General features: G+C 48.9%; 2 protein-coding genes across 3 annotated transcripts in view; one reads left to right on the plus strand and one right to left on the minus strand.

Moving 5' to 3' along the window:
* Positions 1 to 730: 730 nt before the first annotated feature.
* LOC127000481 (Krueppel homolog 1-like) lies at positions 731 to 5,815 on the plus strand. Of its 2 annotated transcripts, none has more exons than XM_050864204.1 (4): positions 731 to 982; positions 2,791 to 3,128; positions 3,807 to 3,981; positions 4,212 to 5,815. In XM_050864204.1, the coding sequence occupies exons 2-4, from the start codon at positions 2,797 to 2,799 to the stop codon at positions 5,550 to 5,552; spliced, it is 1,848 nt and encodes a 615-aa protein (XP_050720161.1). In that variant the 5' UTR covers positions 731 to 982; positions 2,791 to 2,796; the 3' UTR covers positions 5,553 to 5,815. The 2 variants fall into 2 exon arrangements, with proteins under 2 accessions (XP_050720161.1, XP_050720162.1); XM_050864205.1 differs by having other exon boundaries at positions 2,795 to 3,128.
* A 198-nt stretch (positions 5,816 to 6,013) lies between these two features.
* The window catches only part of LOC127000941 (uncharacterized), a 39,069-nt gene continuing 25,151 nt past the window's right edge, over positions 6,014 to 19,931 (minus strand). The window contains exons 2-5 of the mRNA XM_050865118.1: positions 7,788 to 7,888; positions 7,267 to 7,337; positions 6,489 to 6,594; positions 6,014 to 6,160 (exon numbers count right to left, since the gene is read on the minus strand). Coding sequence (XP_050721075.1) covers positions 6,014 to 6,160; positions 6,489 to 6,594; positions 7,267 to 7,337; positions 7,788 to 7,888 — 425 coding nt within the window. The remainder of the gene's footprint in view (positions 6,161 to 6,488; positions 6,595 to 7,266; positions 7,338 to 7,787; positions 7,889 to 19,931) is intronic.

Here is a 19,931-nt window from a genome sequence, read left to right on the forward strand (position 1 = left end):
GTGTGTGTGTGTGTGTGTGTGTTGATCTATTTATTTATTCACACACACGTTCCCTCATCCATACATAACACTCCCCCCCCCCCCACCCCATACACACGCGCCCCCAGCTCTGCCTCGTCCCCAGCCGCCGCGCCCTGCCTGGCCATCGCGCTGCGTGCATGCATCTGTGGCGATGTGGAGATTACTGCAACACAATCAGCGGCGGGTTTACACCTGCCGATACGTCATAAATATATACTTGTGTGGGTGTACTCGTGGCGAGGTTGCCAAATCTAGCCGACACCATGCCCTGGAAGTGAATTTTAGGTGTATCATTTGCTTGCAAGGTGAATGGGACGAGACAAAGGCTCTAGGTGCACAAGGCCCGTGTGTGTAAGTGCCATTCAGGTCCCCGTAGTGGCCTGCGTCTCAAAGAAATAAACGTATTGCACCAATGCACCCAGTTAGCTTACACGAGCAGGGCTCCGTCCGCCCCGCACCGCCTGAGCCACGAGTCCTCAGTTACCCTCAAGCCGCGCTGCCACACGCACGACCAAAAGCGATTCAGACCCAGTCTCCCTATCCTTGCCCACGCACGGGACAATAAAACAAGGTGCTCGTGCAACCCCCATGACCTTCCCCTCTGGGCCTGGCCGCACTGCTCCAGGGGGCAGGGGTGCGGAGGAAGCAATGGTACGCCATGCAGTACGAGAGTGCTGCGCGCGAGGGTGCCAGGGCGGGCCAAGGTGAGGCTAGTCAGAACGAATCTTCTGCGCTTGTGTGAAGGCTCGGCATATATGTGTGTCCTAGGAGAGAGAAGGAGTAGTATCGCCTGTGCACGTCCTCAGTGAGCATTAGCCCTTTGGAGACTCTTACTTGGCGAGTGGACAGTGTGCCCCACACAGCACCCGCGCTCTTGGAGGAACATGGTTGACAGTTGTGCCCAGTGAAGCAACTCTGAACTCGCTGGACGCAACACTAACTTCTTCAGGAATACCTTTTGGTGAGTATGGGAAGCTGTCCTCGGCGGTGATGGAGTGTGAATAACTTGTACGAAACATGATTCTGTGAGTGTACTTTGAGAAGAAACAACTTACATGCGATGAATGTGCGAATACAAGGCGCGATAAACAGGCGGACGAATGTGTTTGTGTGTTTGAAGGTTGATTAGTGGACTTGTGAGCATCTGCAGCAGAATACAAAGAATAATTTTAACGTTTTAGTGTGATTTTGTGAAGTTTAACATGTACAGACTCGGTGGTATTTCCCGCACGTCGAACTCTGTGTGTGTGTGTGTGTGAGAGAGAGAGAGAGAGAGAGAGAGAGAGAGAGAGAAGGCAGGGTGAAAGTCGGGCGTCTTAGAACACGAGAAGGTGAGGCGGAAGTGTGTGCAGGGCTAAACACACACACACACACACACACACACACACACAGAAAGAATAAGTTAGCAGTCACCTCAAATACTCAGTAAACAAACATTAAACTCATCTGAGCCTTGGTACAGAATTCTTGGCGATCACACACACACACACACACACACACACACACACACACACACACAAATAGATAAACCAGGGAAACCAGCAGGCCGGAACATGCTAACTAAAGACTTGGCAACGAAACAAACAAACGCAAGCACAAATCTTCCCCCGAGCTCTTTAAGTTATTCAGGACCAGAGAGAGAGGAAGGGAGGGAGGGAGTGAGGAAGGAAGGAGGTCAGGAGGGGGAGGGAGAGGAAAGGAGGAGGGGGGGCGCGTTGAGCTGGTGGCTGGCCCCGGTGCATGCGTTAGTCACCCTTATTGCCTGAAGCGTTGATGTCATTCTCGTAAGACATGTTAGGAGGATAAAGTTCTTGACCCAACTCAATATACATAGCATTGTGTAATCTATCCCATGCTATTGGTTCCTATTTAGCTGTCTATCGCTACTCTATCCAAGCCTTCTTATATGCATTTCTAAATAGATTAGATAAACATGACGTTCTTTCCTTCATATATTTCTAAGGGTTGTGTTATCAGCCATCTTAGGATGCTGATTTTTATATTACTGTTTATTGCCACACTAGCCAAGCCTTCTTCAGTCCATTCCCTCTAAATACATAAAACAAACATCACATTCTTTCATAGGTATATCTCTGAGAGTCGTATTATCATTATCATCTTCAGTTGCAATTCCTTTAAACTTTTCGTGGGGATGTTTCTATAAGGAGGCAAATGTCCCCTTAAGGTTACTGTCAAGGGATGCAGCGTTAGGTACACACAATGAGCGTGTCCGTGCACATAAGGGCCCTCAAAGTCACTCGTAAAGGGAACCATGCATATTAGGCGGGAGTTCCTCGGGGTCGCACTGGTAGTAGGAGTATGCACGAGGGATTAGGATCAAGGATGAGTTATTTTTAGGTTCATTCTCATTGCTATTGCTCTTAAATGCCGTTTCACTGTTACATACTAAAGTTGGAAGAGATTAGCGAGAGTTCATTGGGGTAGTAGCAGTACCGTAGCTCTATGTATGCACGAGATAAAAATTCAAGGATGGGTTATTTTGAGGTTCATTCTCGAGGTTACTGATGCTCTTAGATGCCGTTCCACCGTGAAATACTAAGGTTAGAAGAGTTGAGTTTCAAGAGTGAGTTATTTTTAGGTTTCTTTTTACTGTTGCTCTAAGATGCCGTTCCGCCGCGAAATACTTACGTTAGGAGAGTTAACTGTTGTAGGGTTACTCTAAGATGCTGTTCCACTTTGAAATACTATCGTTAGGAGATTTGAGTGTTGTCATAAGCCCTCGTAACACCTGCCTTTCCTCCTCCCCAGGTAGACATGGCCATGCTGCCGCCCACTCTTAGCGCATCACCTTACCCCGTGGTCATGGATGTGGACCACGCCTACCCCCCCAACACCGTGCCCCAGCCCCAGCCCCAGTCCCAGTCCCAGCCCCAGCCCCAGTACGCCCCCATGCCCCAGCAGCAGCCCCAGCAGCCCCTACACCCAGTCGCCGGCCCCATGGAGGCCCCTGAGGGCCCCCGCGAGGCCATGAGGATGCCCACCAGCTCCGAGCCGCCGTACCAGTGCAAGATCTGCGGCAAGGGTTTCGCCATCCCGGCCAGGCTGGCACGACACCACCGCGTTCACACCGGAGAAAAGCCATTCAAGTGAGTATACGAGAGAGAGAGAGAGAGAGAGAGAGAGAGAGAGAGAGAGAGAGAGAGAGACGTGGATATTGAAGTGAACAGAACAGAAGGAAAGGGAAAGGAAAGGAAGAGAAGGGGAGAGAAAGAAAGGAAGGGAAGTGGAGAGAGAGAGAGAGAGAGAGAGAGAGAGAGAGAGAGAGAGAGAGAGAATGCAGTGAGCGGGTAGGCAGGCAGGTTTCATCTCGGAGCGTGTGGCATGACCCGAGTGAGGAAGGCCGTGGTGTGGCAGGTGGTGGTTAGGCGGGCTGATGGACGTGAGTGTGTGTGTGTGTGTGTGTGCTACGTGCCGAGGGCGGGACATGAGGAGCTTTAGGCAGCCTGCCAGCCGCCACAAAGAGAGATTACCAGCCTTACGCCAGTATGCAATTGGGTCATGGTTTATGATACAACTGTTAACGATGCGACCGTTCCCACCAAGTGCTTGACGGCAATGGTTAATGATCAAGAGGTGACGGATGGGCGGCGGGCAATTAGGTTACCATTGGACGGGCTCAGGCAAGGGGGAGGAAGGGTGAAGGTGAGGGTAGGTCAGGGTGGCGCGCGAGCTGTCTGTGTGTGTGTGTGTGTGTGTGTGTGTGTGTGTCCGAGGGAGAGAGAGCGACAACCAGTACTCATGTTTTCCCTCTCCTTTGTCCCCAGGTGTGAGTTCTGCGAGAAGACGTTCAGCGTGAAGGAGAACCTGAACGTGCACCGCCGCATCCACACCAAGGAGCGGCCCTACAAGTGCAACATCTGCGACCGGTCCTTCGAGCACTCCGGCAAGCTGCACCGCCACATGCGAACCCACACCGGCGAGCGGCCCCACAAGTGCGAGGTGGGTACCGGGGCGCCTTTTTCAGGGGCTGTGTGCTAGGAGACTGATGGGGTCTCTGCCAGTATGCGGGGGGTGGGGGGGTCAGGACGCCAGATAGGCTCAAATTGAGTCTGGCGTCGGGGCTGAGTTAGGGCCGAGTTATCTTGCCGGGTATCTGTTATTGGCAATAGTTAGCGAGGTCACGGTGCCGTTGTCCGCCTCGAGTGACCGTTGTGTTCTCTTTGTTACAGGTGTGCGGGAAGACCTTCGTGCAGTCCGGCCAGCTGGTGATCCACATGCGCGCTCACACGGGGGAGAAGCCGTACACGTGCGAGTACTGCCAGAAGGGCTTCACTTGCTCCAAGCAGCTCAAGGTGCACATCCGCACGCACACGGGGGAGAAGCCGTACGAATGCGACGTGTGCGGCAAAACTTTCGGCTACAACCACGTGCTCAAGATGCACAAGATGTCGCACCTGGGAGAGAAGCTGTACAAGTGCACGCTGTGCGAGGAGTTCTTCAGCTCCCGCAAGGCGCTCGACCGCCACATCAGGGACCACAGCAGCCACACCACCCAGACCCACCAGCAGCCCTGTCAGTCCAGCCGCCCCCAGACCTCCGCGCTGCCCCCGCCCCCGGAGCGACACTGGAAGCCCTCTCCTCCCCCGCGGGAGCCCGAGTTGGTGGACGTGCAGGAATCTTCCTCGTCCAGCACCTCCAACTCGCCGCCCATCAACCCCTCGCCGGCGGCCTCCTGGGACAGCGACTCCATGGACCAACAGCACCCGCTGCCGCACCCTCACCAGCAGCAGCTGACATTTCGTGACTTCCGAAGAACCTCCCTCGAGGCCCCTGTCGCCAACGGACCCGAGGTGTATACATGCTATGGAGGCGACAGCCTCGGCTCTCGATCCCCTGGATACATCAGTGATGACAGCGGTCGAGGCGCTAGCCCCGTCAGTGACACTCTCTCCCCACCTCGATCTCCAGTCCCTGCTGGACCTGCTGTAACCCCGCCCCACCTCATGGAGCCGCCGCTCTCACACTCGCAGCCCATCGACTACAACATGTTGCTGAGGCGCCTCTACCCCGACCTGGTGGCGCCGCGCGCTGAGTCTTCCTCGCCGCGCCTCACGCTCACCACCGAGACGGGCGAACGCGTCTCCTACCCCTACGAGATACTGTTGCGTCTGCAGCGGAAGACGGAGCAGAGCCTGCTGGAGGAGCAGGAGGCCATCCGCCGCAAGCAGCAGCAGCTGGAGGAGCACCTGCGGCGGGAGGAGGTGCGCCACAAGCGCGAGCGCGTCTTCATCGACACGGTACAGCGCGTGCTGGAGGCGCTGATCGGCCGCGAGCGCCTGGCGCGCCTTGGCCACCCCAGCACCTCCACCGACGAGGTGCTGATGCGCACGCTGCAGCTGATGGGCTCCCAGCCCTGCAAGGAGCCCTCGCTCTCCCCCATGGACCGCATCAAGGTCAACCTCAGGCTGCTGCTGGAGTGTAGCGTCCCGGACCAGGAGATGTGGGCTAAGTTCGGCTGGCGCGGCAAGCCCATCGACGACATCGTCGCCGAGTTCCTCAACTTCTGCTAGTGAGGAGCAGCCAAGGGCTCCGGCCCACCGATCTCAGGGCTCCCCGCCGCCGCCGCTCAGTATTGTGGGCCGGGGTCCCTCGGGCCTCCGGGACCACGCTCTAGTCACCACGACTCCCTCATCCTGTACATTCCATGTTGTATTTAATGCACAATCAGCGGCAGATACCTGACGTGTCCAACCTAAGTCCATATAAATAAATATTGTACGTATATATATAAAAATATATTTTAAATGTATTGTTAATAAATGACAAAGATTAACTTCTCTATGATTCCAAATCCCACACCCAGGTAGTTAATAAAGTACCTCACACAGCCGGGCGGAGCACGGCGCAGGGGTGCTGAGTCAGGAGGGAAGAGACTAAACACATCTGATGTGTATACACCGAGATGAGAGATGGTGAGGGTTCATTCACACAGTGAGCCAGCTGGGGAGTACACTGAGGCGGCGGTGAGGGTTCATGCACACAGTGAGCCAGCTGGGGAGTACACTGGGGGGGCGGTGAGGGTTGAGGGTTCATTCACACAGTGAGCCAGCTGGGGAGTACACTGGGGGGCGGTGAGGGTTGAGGGTTCATTCACACAGTGAGCCAGCTGGGGAGTACACTGGGGGGGATGAGGGTTGAGGGTTCATTCACACAGTGAGCCAGCTGGGGAGTACACTGGGGGGGCGGTGAGGGTTGAGGGTTCATTCACACAGTGAGCCAGCTGGGGAGTACACTGAGGCGGCGGTGAGGGTTCATGCACACAGTGAGCCAGCTGGGGAGTACACTGGGGGGGGTTCATTCACACAGTGAGCCAGCTGGGGAGTACACTGAGGCGGCGGTGAGGGTTCATGCACACAGTGAGCCAGCTGGGGAGTACACTGAGGCGGCGGTGAGGGTTCATTCACACAGTGAGCCAGCTGGGGAGTACACTGGGGGGGTTCATTCACACAGTGAGCCACCTGGGGAGTACACTGGGGGGCGGTGAGGTTCATGCACACAGTGAGCCAGCTGGGGAGTGCACTGAGGGGGGGGTTCATGCACACAGTCAGCCAGCTGGGAGTACACTGGGGGCGGTGAGGGTTCATTCACACAGTGAGCCAGCTGGGGAGTACACTGGGGGCGGTGAGGGTTCATGCACACAGTGAGCCAGCTGGGGAGTGCACTGGGGGGGGGGTTCATGCACACAGTCAGCCAGCTGGGGAGTACACTGGGGGGCGGTGGGGTTCATTCACACACTGAGCCAGCTGGGGAGTACACTGGGGGCGGTGAGGGTTCATTCACACAGTGAGCCAGCTGGGGAGTACACTGGGGGGCGGTGGGGGTTCATTCACACAGTTAGCCAGCTGGGGAGTACACTGGGAGGGCGGTGAGGGTTCATTCACACAGTGAGCCAGCTGGGGAGTACACTGGGGGCGGTGAGGGTTCATTCACACAGTGAGCCAGCTGGGGAGTACACTGGGGCGGTGGGGGTTCATGCACACAGTGAGCCAGCTGGGGAGTACACTGGGGCGGTGAGGGGGTTCATTCACACAGTGAGCCAGCTGGGGAGTACACTGGGGCGGTGAGGGTTCATTCACACAGTGAGCCAGCTGGGGAGTACACTGGGGGCGGTGAGGTTGAGGTTCATTCACAGTGAGCCAGGTGGGGTGTACAGTGGGGGGGGGTGGGGGTTCATGCACACAGTGAGCCAGCTGGGGAGCACTGGGGGCAGGGGTTCATTCACACAGTGAGCCAGCTGGGGAGTACACTGGGGCGGCAGGGGGTTCATTCACACAGTGAGCCAGCTGGGGAGTACACTGGGGGGTGGTGAGGGTTGAGGGTTTATTAACACAGTGAGCCAGCTGGGGAGTACACTGGGGGGTGGTGAGGGTTCATGCACACAGTTAGCCAGCTGGGGAGTACACTGGGGGCGGTGGGGGTTCATTCACAGTTAGCCAGCTGGGGAGTACACTGGGAGGGTGAGGGTTCATTCACACAGTGAGCCAGCTGGGAGTACACTGGGAGGGCGGTGAGGGTTCATTCACACAGTGAGCCAGCTGGGGAGTACACTGGAGGGCGGTGGGGTTCATTCACACAGTGAGCCAGCTGGGGAGTACACTGGGGGGCGGTGAGGGTTCATGCACACAGTGAGCCAGCTGGGGAGTACACTGGGGGGCGGTGGGGGTTCATTCACACAGTGAGCCAGCTGGGGAGTACACTGGGGGGCGGTGAGGGTTCATTCACACAGTGAGCCAGCTGGGGAGTACACTGGGGGGCGGTGAGGGTTCATTCACACAGTGAGCCAGCTGGGGAGTACACTGGGGGCGGTGAGGTTGAGGTTCACACAGTGAGCCAGCCGGGGAGTACACTGGGGGGGGCGGTGGGGGTTCATTCACACAGTTAGCCAGCTGGGAGTACACTGGGGGCGGTGAGGGGTTCATTCACAGTTAGCCAGCTGGGGAGTACACTGGGGCGGTGGGGTACATTCACACTGTGCGCCCGCGGGGGAGTACACGGGGGGGCGGTGTGGGTTCATTCACACAGTGAGCCAGCTGGGGAGTACACTGGGGGGCGGGGGGGGTTCATTCACACAGTAAGTGAGCCAGCTGGGGAGTACACTGGGGGCAGTGGGGTTCATTCACACAGTTAGCCAGCTGGGGAGTACACTGGGGGTGCGGTGAGGGTTCATTCACACAGTTAGCCAGCTGGGGAGTACACTGGGGGGCGGTGGGGGTTCATTCACACAGTTAGCCAGCTGGGGAGTACACTGGGGGCGGTGGGGTTCATTCACACAGTGAGCCAGCTGGGGAGTACACTGGGGGGCGGTGAGGGTTCATTCACACAGTTAGCCAGCTGGGGAGTACACTGGGGGCGGTGGGGTTCATTCACACAGTTAGCCAGCTGGGGAGTACACTGGGAGGGCGGTGGGGGTTCATTCACACAGTTAGCCAGCTGGGGAGTACACTGGGGGGCGGTGAGGGTTCATTCACACAGTGAGCCAGCTGGGGAGTACACTGGGGGGGGGGGGGGGGTTCATTCACACAGTAAGTGAGCCAGCTGGGGAGTACACTGGGGGGCGGTGGGGGTTCATGCACACAGTGAGCCAGCTGGGGAGTACACTGGGGGGGCGGTGGGGGTTCATGCACACAGTTAGCCAGCTGGGGAGTACACTGGGGGGCGGTGGGGGTTCATTCACACAGTTAGCCAGCTGGGGAGTACACTGGGAGGGCGGTGGGGGTTCATTCACACAGTTAGCCAGCTGGGGAGTACACTGGGGGGGCGGTGGGGGTTCATTCACACAGTAAGTGAGCCAGCTGGTGGAGTATACGGAATGTGGTAAAGCTCAGGATTACCTAAATGTTATTTCGTTACAAAAAGATGCCTCAGTACCAAACGGCGGAAGACAGACAGCCCTTAGTATTATCTTCCCTCCCTTTCTTCCTTCCCTCCTCGTTCTCCTCCGCCCCTTCCTCTCCTTACTTCTACTCCCCGCCACTGGGTCACAAATTCCTCACCGATCGATAACTCATCACCAGACGGCGGAAGATTCTCAGTTCTTAGTATTAATTGTCAAGTGGCTTCAAAATGAGTCACGAGTGAAACGCTAAAAATAAAACTAGGTCGCGATGAGAGAAACCCGAACATTGGTGCGTGGAACTGATAACAGACAAGCAAAGTGAATCAATGCCAACCCGGAAATTGTAAAGTCTGGGCCGACAGAGAGACATGCAATTAGAAACTTTGTCGGATTAAGATGAAGGGCGTTATCATCAAATAGAGAGAACTAGATGAAGGGATGAGATCAGAACCTTTGCCGGAGCGGGGTGAAGAACACTAACACTAGACAGAGAGAACCAGGAGGGATGGAATTAGAACCTTTGCCGGAGCAGGATGAAGAACACTAACACTAGACAGAGAGAACCAGGAGGGATGGAATTAGAACCTTTGCCGGAGCAGGATGAAGAACACTAACACTAGACAGAGAGAACCAGGTGGAGGGATGGAATTAGAACCTTTGACGGAGCAGGATGGAGGACACTAACATCAGACAGAACGAACCAGGTGAAGGGATGAAATCAGAACCTTTGCCGAAGCAGGCTGGACAACATTAACACTAGACAGAGAACCAGGTATAGGATTGAAGCCAGAACGTTTGCCGGAGCAGGATGCAGAAAACTAACATCAGACAGGGAGAACCAGATTGAGGAATGGAATCAGAACCTTTGCCGGGGGAGGATGGAGAACACTAACACTAGACAGAGAACCAGAAATGAAAGAAGAACCTTGAATATGAAAGAGAGAACCAAGTCAGGGGATGATATCAGAACCTTTGTCAGAGCAGGAGTGCACTGGGAAAGCCTTTTGTTATGCAGTGAACTTTCAACGATTGATGATAATGACGATACTGATGATGTGTAAACAAAGGGAGTTGGCTGTGTTTGCTTGGGTGTCTAGCTGCAAGGGAAGTCTGACCGTCACTTAATGGACCTCTAATACAAAATGCCGAGTCTGTGCAGCGTCGTGCGAGCATGTGTGAGGGTCGGAGGGTACAAAGAACGGCTGGAAGGGGCAGGGCCGGTGGTGGTGGTGGTGGGTCGTGTGACATAAACACTGATAAGGATATTGCGGATGACAACACGATGCCGGGAATGAGTTGGCGAAGATACGCTATGGAGTAAAGAGTTCAATTGGCCGAGATAAGAGTGAAGGGTTAAAATGAAAAGGAGGTTGAATGGGAATGAGATAACGTTGATTAGATTTCGTTTTACTATATATAAGCAGTAAAGGAGGCAAAGCAAGACCCAAACCAGCATACACAGTGCAGTAAAAAGTTCAACTGTCCGAGATATGTAAAAGGAGGTTGAATGGGAATGAGATTAAGTTGAAGTTGATATTTTTTGTTTTGTTTTTCTATATACAGTAAAGAAAGCAAACTAAGACTCGGAAAAGCATGCATTTAAAGAGTAAAGAGTTCAATGGACCGAGATAAGAGTGAAGGGTTAAAATGAAGAGGAGGGCTGAATGGGAATACGATAACGTTGAAATTGATTAACTTTTGTTTTCCTCTATACGGTAAAGGATACAAACTAAGACCCCAACAATCATGCACAGTGTAGTAAAGAGTTTAACCGAGGGAAGAGTGAAGGATGAAGATGAAAAGGAGGTTAATTGGGAATAAGACTACGTTGAAGTTGATAAGTTTTTTTCTCTTTATATACATTCGGCAAAGGATGCAAACAAAGACGCTAACAAGAATACTAAAAACCTGCTCGAGCACAGATTAAAAAAGAGGCAAAAAAGGAGTTTATTAGTTTAGTTATAAAAAAAAGATATCTTGATGCTCCCCTCTTGAGATAAACTTGACATAAAAAGACCGACTGTTGAATGGGAAGGAGTTGACAGCTGGGTATCACTGACGAAGATAAAGTTGAAAGGTAAAATTGACAGATAAAAGCTTGGGGAAAGGAAATGACAGGTTGGATTAATTGACTGAGATAAAGGTGAAACGTAAAATTGACAGATGAATGCTTGACTGATGACCTGACTATATATACGAGTCCAGGTGATGAAGATGAAGCTGAAGGGTTAAATGGACAATGATAAATGGTTGAGATTGCAATTAGTCTTGTTCTTCTTTTGTTAAATCTCTTGACTCTTCTGAACCCATTAAGATTTTCGACTTTTTTTTTTTTTTGTAATAATTCGCAGATCAGTTTGGGAGAGTGATTATACTTAGTCTTATTTTCTTCTTTTTAGTGATTGCAATTAGCTATATTTTCTTCTTTTGTTGATTTTGTTGGTGACTATTTTGGAACAATTTAGATTTTCGTTTGTTGAATAGGAATGAGACAATAAATAATTGGGTTTCACTGAAGACGAAAATGAAAGGTTATCATGACAAAGCGAGGAATGAGTAGGACGGAAGGAAGTGAATATAAAGACGTTTCCATTTTCCAAGATACAGTTGAAAGGTTAAATAATAGATAATGATAAATAAAAGGTTGAACGGTGATGAGCTGACATCGGTATTTCGTTTCGTTGACATATAGGAATGAAAGGTTAAAGATGACTGAACGAAGACTGAATACCAATGAAGTGAATAATACGTTTCCATTCCCTAAGATAAAGTTGAAGGCTTCCGTTGATATTGATAAAGAGTTGAATAGGGATGAGATGACAGTTGGGTTTAAGTGACGAAGATAAAACTGAAAAGGTTAAGCTGACAAACCGAGGAGTCAATACGAATGAGGTAAATACATAGACGTTTCCATTCCCTAAGATAAAGTTGAAGGCTTCCGTTGACATTGATAAAGAGTTGAATAGGGATGAGATGACAGTTGGGTTTCAGTGACGAAGATAAAATTGAAAAGGTTAAGCTGACAAACCGAGGACTCAATACGAATGAGGTGAATAGATAGATGCTTCCATTCTCCAAGATAAAATTGAAAGGTTAAATAAATGATGACAAAAGGTTGAATGGTGATGAGCTGACAACCGTATTTCGTTTCGTTGACATATAAGAATGAAAGGTTAAAGATGACAAAACGACGACTGAATACGAATGAGGTGAATAACACAAACGTTTCAACTCCCTAAGATAAAGTAGAAGGGTTATCTTGACAATGATAAAGGGTTGAATGAGCAACATGCACTGTCTATGGAGTTTCCTCTAATACATTTTGAGAAAGAAAAATAGGACAGGTAGTATAAAAAAGTTAGCTGGATAAGCAGTGAAAACAAAACAAAAACGTGGAGGCAGGAACGGGAATAATAATAATAATAATAATAATAATAATAATAATAATAATAATAATAGAAAAAAAATTAACATTGTCTCACTTCAAACACACTGGAATAGAGAAAAGGAGACAAGAATATAGACCGAATAGCCACTGAACACACACACACACACACACACACACCATAAAACGATTCATAAAAGCTAGAAACAGACTCGACAAGGTTTCCCTTTAAACAGACTCCTTTTAGCTGGCAGATGGCGGCGGCGGCATGAGCTCATGAGGAAAAAAGAAAAAAAGAAAAATGAAAACACTTGCGAGCAATGAGCAGCCAGACGTCGGGTTCACGGGGTACTGAAAGAGAGAGAGAGAGAGAGAGAGAGAGAGAGAGAGAGAGAGAGAGAGAGAGAGAGAGAGAGAGAGAGAGAGAGAGAAAATGCAATTACAAGACCGGCTACATATGTGTGTGTGTGTGTGTGTGTGTGTGTGTGAGAGTGTGTGTGTGTGTGAGAGAGAGAGAGAGAGAGAGAGAGAGAGAGAGAGAGAGAGAGAGAGAGAGAGAGAGAGAGAGAATGCGGCATGCAACATCCGTGTGTGTGTGTGTGTGTGTGTGTGTGTGTGTGTGTCAATGTTTGTTTGTTAGCGAAGCGGTACGGAAGAGAGGGGGGGAAGGGGGAGGGAGGAAAGAGGGGAGGGAGGAGGGAGGGAAGAGGGAGAGGAGGGAGGAAAGAGAACGATTCATCATAGCGCTTTATCTCATGACAAGGAGGAAAAAATAACATGACAAGGAGGGAAAAAAATAACATGAGAAATTCCCCGCGTGAAGGACATGACGCAGAGGGCAGATTATTGGGCGCCGTTAGGGGGTCTGACGGGGTTGCCTCATGTCCGACACGTGTATGCTGTTAGTGTTGTTGTTGTTATTGTTGTTGTAAGAGGAAAAGGAGGAGGAGTTTTGTAGAAGTAGTAGAAGTAATAGTATCCGCAGCAGTAGTAGTAGTAGTAGTAATAGTAGTAAGAGAAAAGGAGGAGGAGGAGTTTTGTAGTTGTAATCTTAATAATAGTGGTAGTGGTAGTAGTATTAGTATAAATTAGTAGAAGGAGGAGGAGGTTCGTAGTAGTTTAGTAGTAGTAGTAGAGGTAATGGACTAATGGTAGTGGTAGTAGTAGTAGTAGTAGTAGTAATAGTAGTAGTAGTAGTAAATCAAAGCGGGGACGAAGGATATGACAACAGACAAACCGATAAGCAAGCAAAACAAGTCAAGCGGACAGGCAGGCGTCAACTCATTGCCTCACTCAATAACGAATAGGAAGGAAGGAAAGGAAAGACGGTGAGATAATGCAGGGACGAAACCGTGGGAGCACAGGCCTCAAGGATGTCATACGGAGTTCCCCAAAGCGTGAAACCGTTGCTGAGACGAAGTGGAAGGAAGGAAAACACAACGAAACATGTAGAGCGGGGCCAATACAGGAAAGAAATGGAGGGGGAACAGATCTCAAGAATGATCATACGGAGTTCCCCAGGGCGTGATACTGGTGATGGGACTGTTCATTAAGAGGCAAGAGAAGTAGAAGGAAGGAAAACACAACGAAACATGTAGAGTGGGGCCAATACAGGAAAGAAATGGATGGGGAACAGATCTCAAGAATGATCATACGGAGTTCCCCAGGGCGTGATACTGGTGATGGGACTGTTAATTAAGAGGCAAGAGAAGTGGAAGGAAGGAAAACACAACGAAACATGTAGAGCGGGGCCAATACAGGAACGAAATGGAGGGGGAACAGATCTCAAGAATGATCATATGGAGTTCCCCAGGGCGTGATACTAGTGACGGGGCTGTTAATTAAGACACGACGAGAGGATGGGAAGGAAGGAAGGGATTGAGATAAAAAGCTGGGGCAATGCGGGGACGAAACGATGGGAACACAAGACCGCAAGGATGTTCTTATGGAGTTCCCCAGGGCGTGATACTGGTACTAGCGCTGTTGAATTAATAAGATACGTAGAGAGAATAGGCCCAGGGCGTGATACTGGTACTAGCGCTGTTGAATTAATAAGATACGTAGAGAGAATAGGAAGGAAGGAAAGGAACCGAGATGAAACCAAGACAGTACAAGGACGAAACGGATAGGGAATAATCTCAAAAGATGGTCATACGGAGTTCCCCAGGGGTTGATACTGGTACTGAGGCTGTTTAAGAGGCGGCAAGAGGAAAGAAACGAAGGAACAGACAACGAAATATGTAAAGTGGAGACAATGCAGATATGAAACAGCGGTGGAATAAATCTCAAGGATGGTCTGACGGAGTTCCCCAGGGCGTGATACTGATCCTAACGCAGTTACTGAGATGAATACGGGACAGTACAGGGACGAAACGGATAGGGAATAGATATCAAGGATGGTCACAATGAGCTTCCCAGGGCGTGATGTTGGTACCGTAGCAGTATAATTAGTAAGATATAGCGTAGAGAGAATGGGAAGGAAGGAAAAGACCGAGATACGTAAGCAGGATGCCGGGGTAAAGCGAAGGGGATAGCTCTCAAGGATGCTGTGGAATTCCCGGTGCTAAGAGGAGAAAGGAATTTGAGAGTAGAGGAAGAGAGGGAGAGAGGGGAGCTGAAGGACAAGAAAGGGATGGGAAGGAAGGAGGGGAAGGGTTAAGAGGGGGAAAGGAAGGGAAGAGGAGGAAAGGGCAGGAGAGGAGAAAGGGAAAGAATGAAGGACAAGGGGAAGGGAAGGGAAGGGAAGGGAAGGGAAGGGTACGAATGCGTGGGGGACGTATGACTGCAGAGGAGGAGGAGGAGGAGGAGCAGAAAGGGTGCACAGAGGACGAATGCAGGAGGAGGAGGAGGAGGAGGAGGAGGTGGCTGAGTGTGCGAGAGGCGGGAAAGAACAAAAAGAGAAGGATTATGAAGAACTATAAAGGAAGAGGAGGAGGAGGAGGAGGAGGAGGAGGAGGAGGAAGACAAAGAGAATGCAAGAGGGAGGGAGGCAGGAGAGAGAATAATATGAAAAAAAAAGAAGGGAGAGAAAGAGAAAAGTTTAAGAGGGAGAAAATATGAAGAGAGGGAGAGAAGGGAAGAGAACAGAGAGAATTGAGAAGAGGAGGAGGAGGAGGAGAAGATGAGTCTGAGAGGACGGAAGGAATAAAAAGAGGTATATATGTGGAGGGGAAAATAACGTAAAAAGGAAGAAAATAAAAAATGGAGAAAGAGGAGAGAGAGAGAAGGAGGTGGAGAGTATTAGAGAACGAGGAGGAGGAGGAGGAGGAGGAGGAGGAGATAGACAAATAAATGTTTGAAATAATAATAATAATAATAATAATAATAATAATAATAATAATAATAATAATAATAATAATAATAATAATAGCAATAATAATAATAATAATAATAATAATAATAATAATAATAATAATAATAATAATAATAATAATAATAATAATAATAATAATAATAATAATAATAATAATAATAATAATAATAATAATAATAAGAGAAGAGGAATGAGGGGAAAAATAATAGAGAAGGGAAGTAAATATATATAAAGAAATGGAAAAAAGAGAATAAGGTTAAAAGGATACTAACATACGAAGAAGAGAAGTGAGAAATAACAATAATGAACGAAAAATGAAGGGGAGGGAAGAGAGAACAGAGAGGAATAGGAGGAGGAGGAAGAGGAGAGAAAAGGAGATAAAGAAGGAAGGAGAAGGAGAAGGAGGAGGAGGAGGATAACGAGGATATTGATATTGATTGATATGTTTATTGGCCATAAGTTTGAGAAATTACATACATTATAAGCATTGTAATTAGGCAAGGTCCAGTGAGCCGAAGCTTTAAATAGGACCTGAAAATTATTTGCATATAGTATACATAGCAAGGGACTATGTTATGCCACCCAAGTTATACAGTATTTCATAATATACAAAACAAATAATTAAACATATATAAACATATACGAATAAACACACACACACACACACACACACACACACACACACACACACACACACACACAGACACACACACGAGAGAGACAGACAGACAAGGAAAGACGAATATAACACACTGAAAATACAAGGGAACGTTCGTGGTGAGTGTTGCAAGTCCCGGAGTTGTGTTCAAATGTTAACAAGAGCCGTGACGTGCGTGGCGTGTGACCGGGCGGGGACGGAAGGAGTGAGACAGACGCATCCTGGTGTCCCGCTTACTGAGGGAGGAAGGGAGGGAGAGAGGGAAGAGCATCATTCACCATGGTCTGATCACGTCCTGGACTCACGATCGCCAAGACACTGTATAAGTTAAGTTCCATTCCCCGATAAAGAATTGAGTTGCTATTAATTATTTAGTATTAATGATAACTAATAGTGTATACTGAACTTTATTTACACTTATTTTCTTTTTTTCTTATTTTTTGTTGGGGAAGTGAAGAGAAGGGGAGGGAAGAGTACGAATGCGTGGAGGATGTATGACTGCAGAGGAGGAGGAGGAGGAGGAGGAGGAGGAGCAGTGGAAAGGGTCACAGAGGACAATACAGGGACGAAACGGATAGGGAATAGATTTCAAAGGATGGTCCATAGACTCCGGATGGTCATATGGAGTATTTTTATTATTATTATTATTATCATTATTATTATTATTATTATTATTAGTAGTAGTAGTAGTAGTAGTAGTAGTAGTAGTAGTAGTAGTAGTAGTAGTAGTAGTAGTAGTTGTAGTAGTAGTAGTCTCTTCTTTTTCTTCCTCTTCCTAATTCTCCTTTTTCTCCTACTTTTTCTTTTGCTTTTCTTCTTCTTCTTCAAAATTTCTTTCTTTCATCCTCTCTTTCTTTTTCTTCTAGTGACGGACGGGTTTGTGGACCAAGTGTGTGTGTGTGTGTGTGTGTGTGTGTGTGTGTGTGTGTGTGTGTGTGTGTGTGTGTGTGTGTGTGTGACCAAGCCTTCTCCAGATTTCCCGGCAGCTCTTCTTTATCTATCTCAGACCACAAGGCAGGACGCGCTAACGAGCCACAGAACGCCTTACAACACTTTACCCTGACTGAGATCCAGGCGGGGGAGGACGCTACAACTGTTATCAAAGGTCGTAGCCACACAGGACACACAACCACGCTGACTAACACGTGGAGGAGGATAAAAAACAAGTAATAGCTAAGTAGGGATTTACGCCATATAACGAAACCCGGAGAAATGATATAGCATGAGAACGTCGCAGCCACACAGGACACACAACCGCCACGCTAGCTTACACGTGGAGGATAAAAACATGTGTAATAGCTCTTCGGGGATGCACGTCTAACTAACCCTGGGAGAAACGAATTACTTTATAAGACAAGACCACAACGATGATGCACGAAATACAAACAACAACCAAGGATCTAAATAATAAGTGTAAGAGGATAAAAACATGTGTAATAGCTCTTTGGGATTGGAGAAAACGAATTACTATAACACACCACAACACGATGATGCAAATACAAATACAAAACAAGGATCATATATAATAAGTGAAGGAGAAAAAACATATAATAGGGGATTCACGTCTAACTAACCCTGGGAGAAACGAATTACTTTATAAGACAAGACCACAACGATGATGCACTAAATACAAACAGCAACAAAGGATCTATATAATAAGTGTAAGAGAATAAAACACACGTAATAGCTGAGTGTGTCCTTACGCCATGCAACCAACTGAGTAATAATGTAAAAGAAACAAGAATATGAAATCTGGAGATGAGGAAAGAGAGAACTGAGGAATGGAAGGAGGAGGAAGGAAAAATAAAGGGGCTATTACGCAGGGCAAATTTTCCGTGGATCTTCAGTCAAACCACGATTTCCGCTGGCGTGGTTCTCATTATCTCCATGGTTTTCTGGTGTGTCCACGATCTTCCAAAGCTATGGTAGATTTCACCGAAGGACGACGGTATTACTCATCATCATCAGCAGCAGCAGCAATAACAAGAAACAAATGAAAACCACGCTAGCGGAAATCGTGGTTTGACTGAAGATCCACGGAAAATTTGCTCAGTGTAATAGCCCTTTAATATGATAAAAACTACCCCAAGACGCCTATTGATTATAATTCTGCCTACTACCTATCTACCGCCCTATCTTTTCTTACCTTTTCTTATCTTTTCAACTTCATGTTCGTATACCTTTCTATCCTTCTTATTTACTTTCATTTTCATTTAACGGGAAAAACGAGATACTGCAAGACAAGACCACAACGTTGATGTAGGAGATTCAAACACAAGCCACGAAGTCTCAGTAACACGTGGAGGATAAAAAAAAAATATATAAAAAAAGTGTATTAGCTCGCTGGGGATTCACGTCCAGTTAGCCCCGGGAGACGCGAATTACCGTAAGAAGAGAACAACGATGATGCAGGAAATACAAACACCAACCACGAAGTCTCAGTAACACGTGGAGGATAAGAAAAAAATAAAAAGTGTAATAGCTCGTTGGGGATTCACGTCAAGTTAGCTCCGGGAGAGACACGAAACACGACCTCCAAACACCGGAAGACAAGGCCGCAGCGACGCGTAATACTTGAGTAACGTATGGGAGAGAATGACAAGCAAGTGGGCATTTACGCACGCTAGCACCTTACTAACCGTGGGTGCCAATGAACTGCTTCCGAAACAGATTAAATAGGGCAAGGGGATGTGAAGGAATGGAAGGGAAAGGAGGGAGAGAGGGAGAGAGGGAAACTGAAGGACAAGGAAGAGAAGGGAAAGGAGGGAGAGAGGGAAACTGAAGGACAAGGAAGGGAAGGGAAAGGAGGGAGAGAGGGAAACTGAAGGACAAGGAAGGGAAGGGAAAGGAGGGAGAGAGGGAAACTGAAGGACAAGGAAGGGAAGGGAAAGGAGGAGATGGAAACTGAAGGACAAGGAAGGGAAGGGAAAGGAGGGAGAGAGGGAAACTGAAGGACAAGGAAGGGAAGGGAAAGGAGGGAGAGAGGGAAACTGAAGGACAAGGAAGGAAAGGGAAAGGAGGGAGAGAGGGAAACTGAAGGACAAGGAAGGGAAGGGAAAGGAGGGAGAGAGGGAAACTGAAGGACAAGGAAGAGAAGGGAAAGGAGGGAGAGAGGGAAACTGAAGGACAAGGAAGGGAAGGGAAAGGAGGGAGAGAGGTAAACTGAAGGACAAGGAAGGGAGGGGAAAGGAGGGAGAGAGGGAAACTGAAGGACAAGGAAGAGAAGGGAAAGGAGGGAGAGAGGGAAACTGAAGGACAAGGAAGAGAAGGGAAAGGAGGGAGAGAGGGAAACTGAAGGACAAGGAAGAGAAGGGAAAGGAGGGAGAGAGGGAAACTGAAGAACAAGGAAGAGAGGTAAACTGAAGGACAAGGAAGAAACTGAAGGACAAGGAAGGGAGGGGAAAGGAGGGAGAGAGGGAAACTGAAGGACAAGGAAGTGATGGGAAAGGAGGGAGAGAGGGAAACTGAAGGACAAGGAAGGGAAGGGAAAGGAGGGAGAGAGGTAAACTGAAGGACAAGGAAGGGAAGGGAAAAGAAAGGAGGAGAGAGGGAGAGAGGGAAACTGAAGGACAAGGAAGGGAAGGGAAAGGAGGGAGAGAGGGAAACTGAAGGACAAGGAAGAGAAGGGAAAGGAGGGAGAGAGGGAAACTGAAGGACAAGGAAGGGAAGGGAAAGGAGGGAGAGAGGGAAACTGAAG

Source organism: Eriocheir sinensis, chromosome 19 (genome assembly GCF_024679095.1).
Source record: "Eriocheir sinensis breed Jianghai 21 chromosome 19, ASM2467909v1, whole genome shotgun sequence".
In the NCBI taxonomy this organism is placed as follows: domain Eukaryota; kingdom Metazoa; phylum Arthropoda; class Malacostraca; order Decapoda; family Varunidae; genus Eriocheir; species Eriocheir sinensis.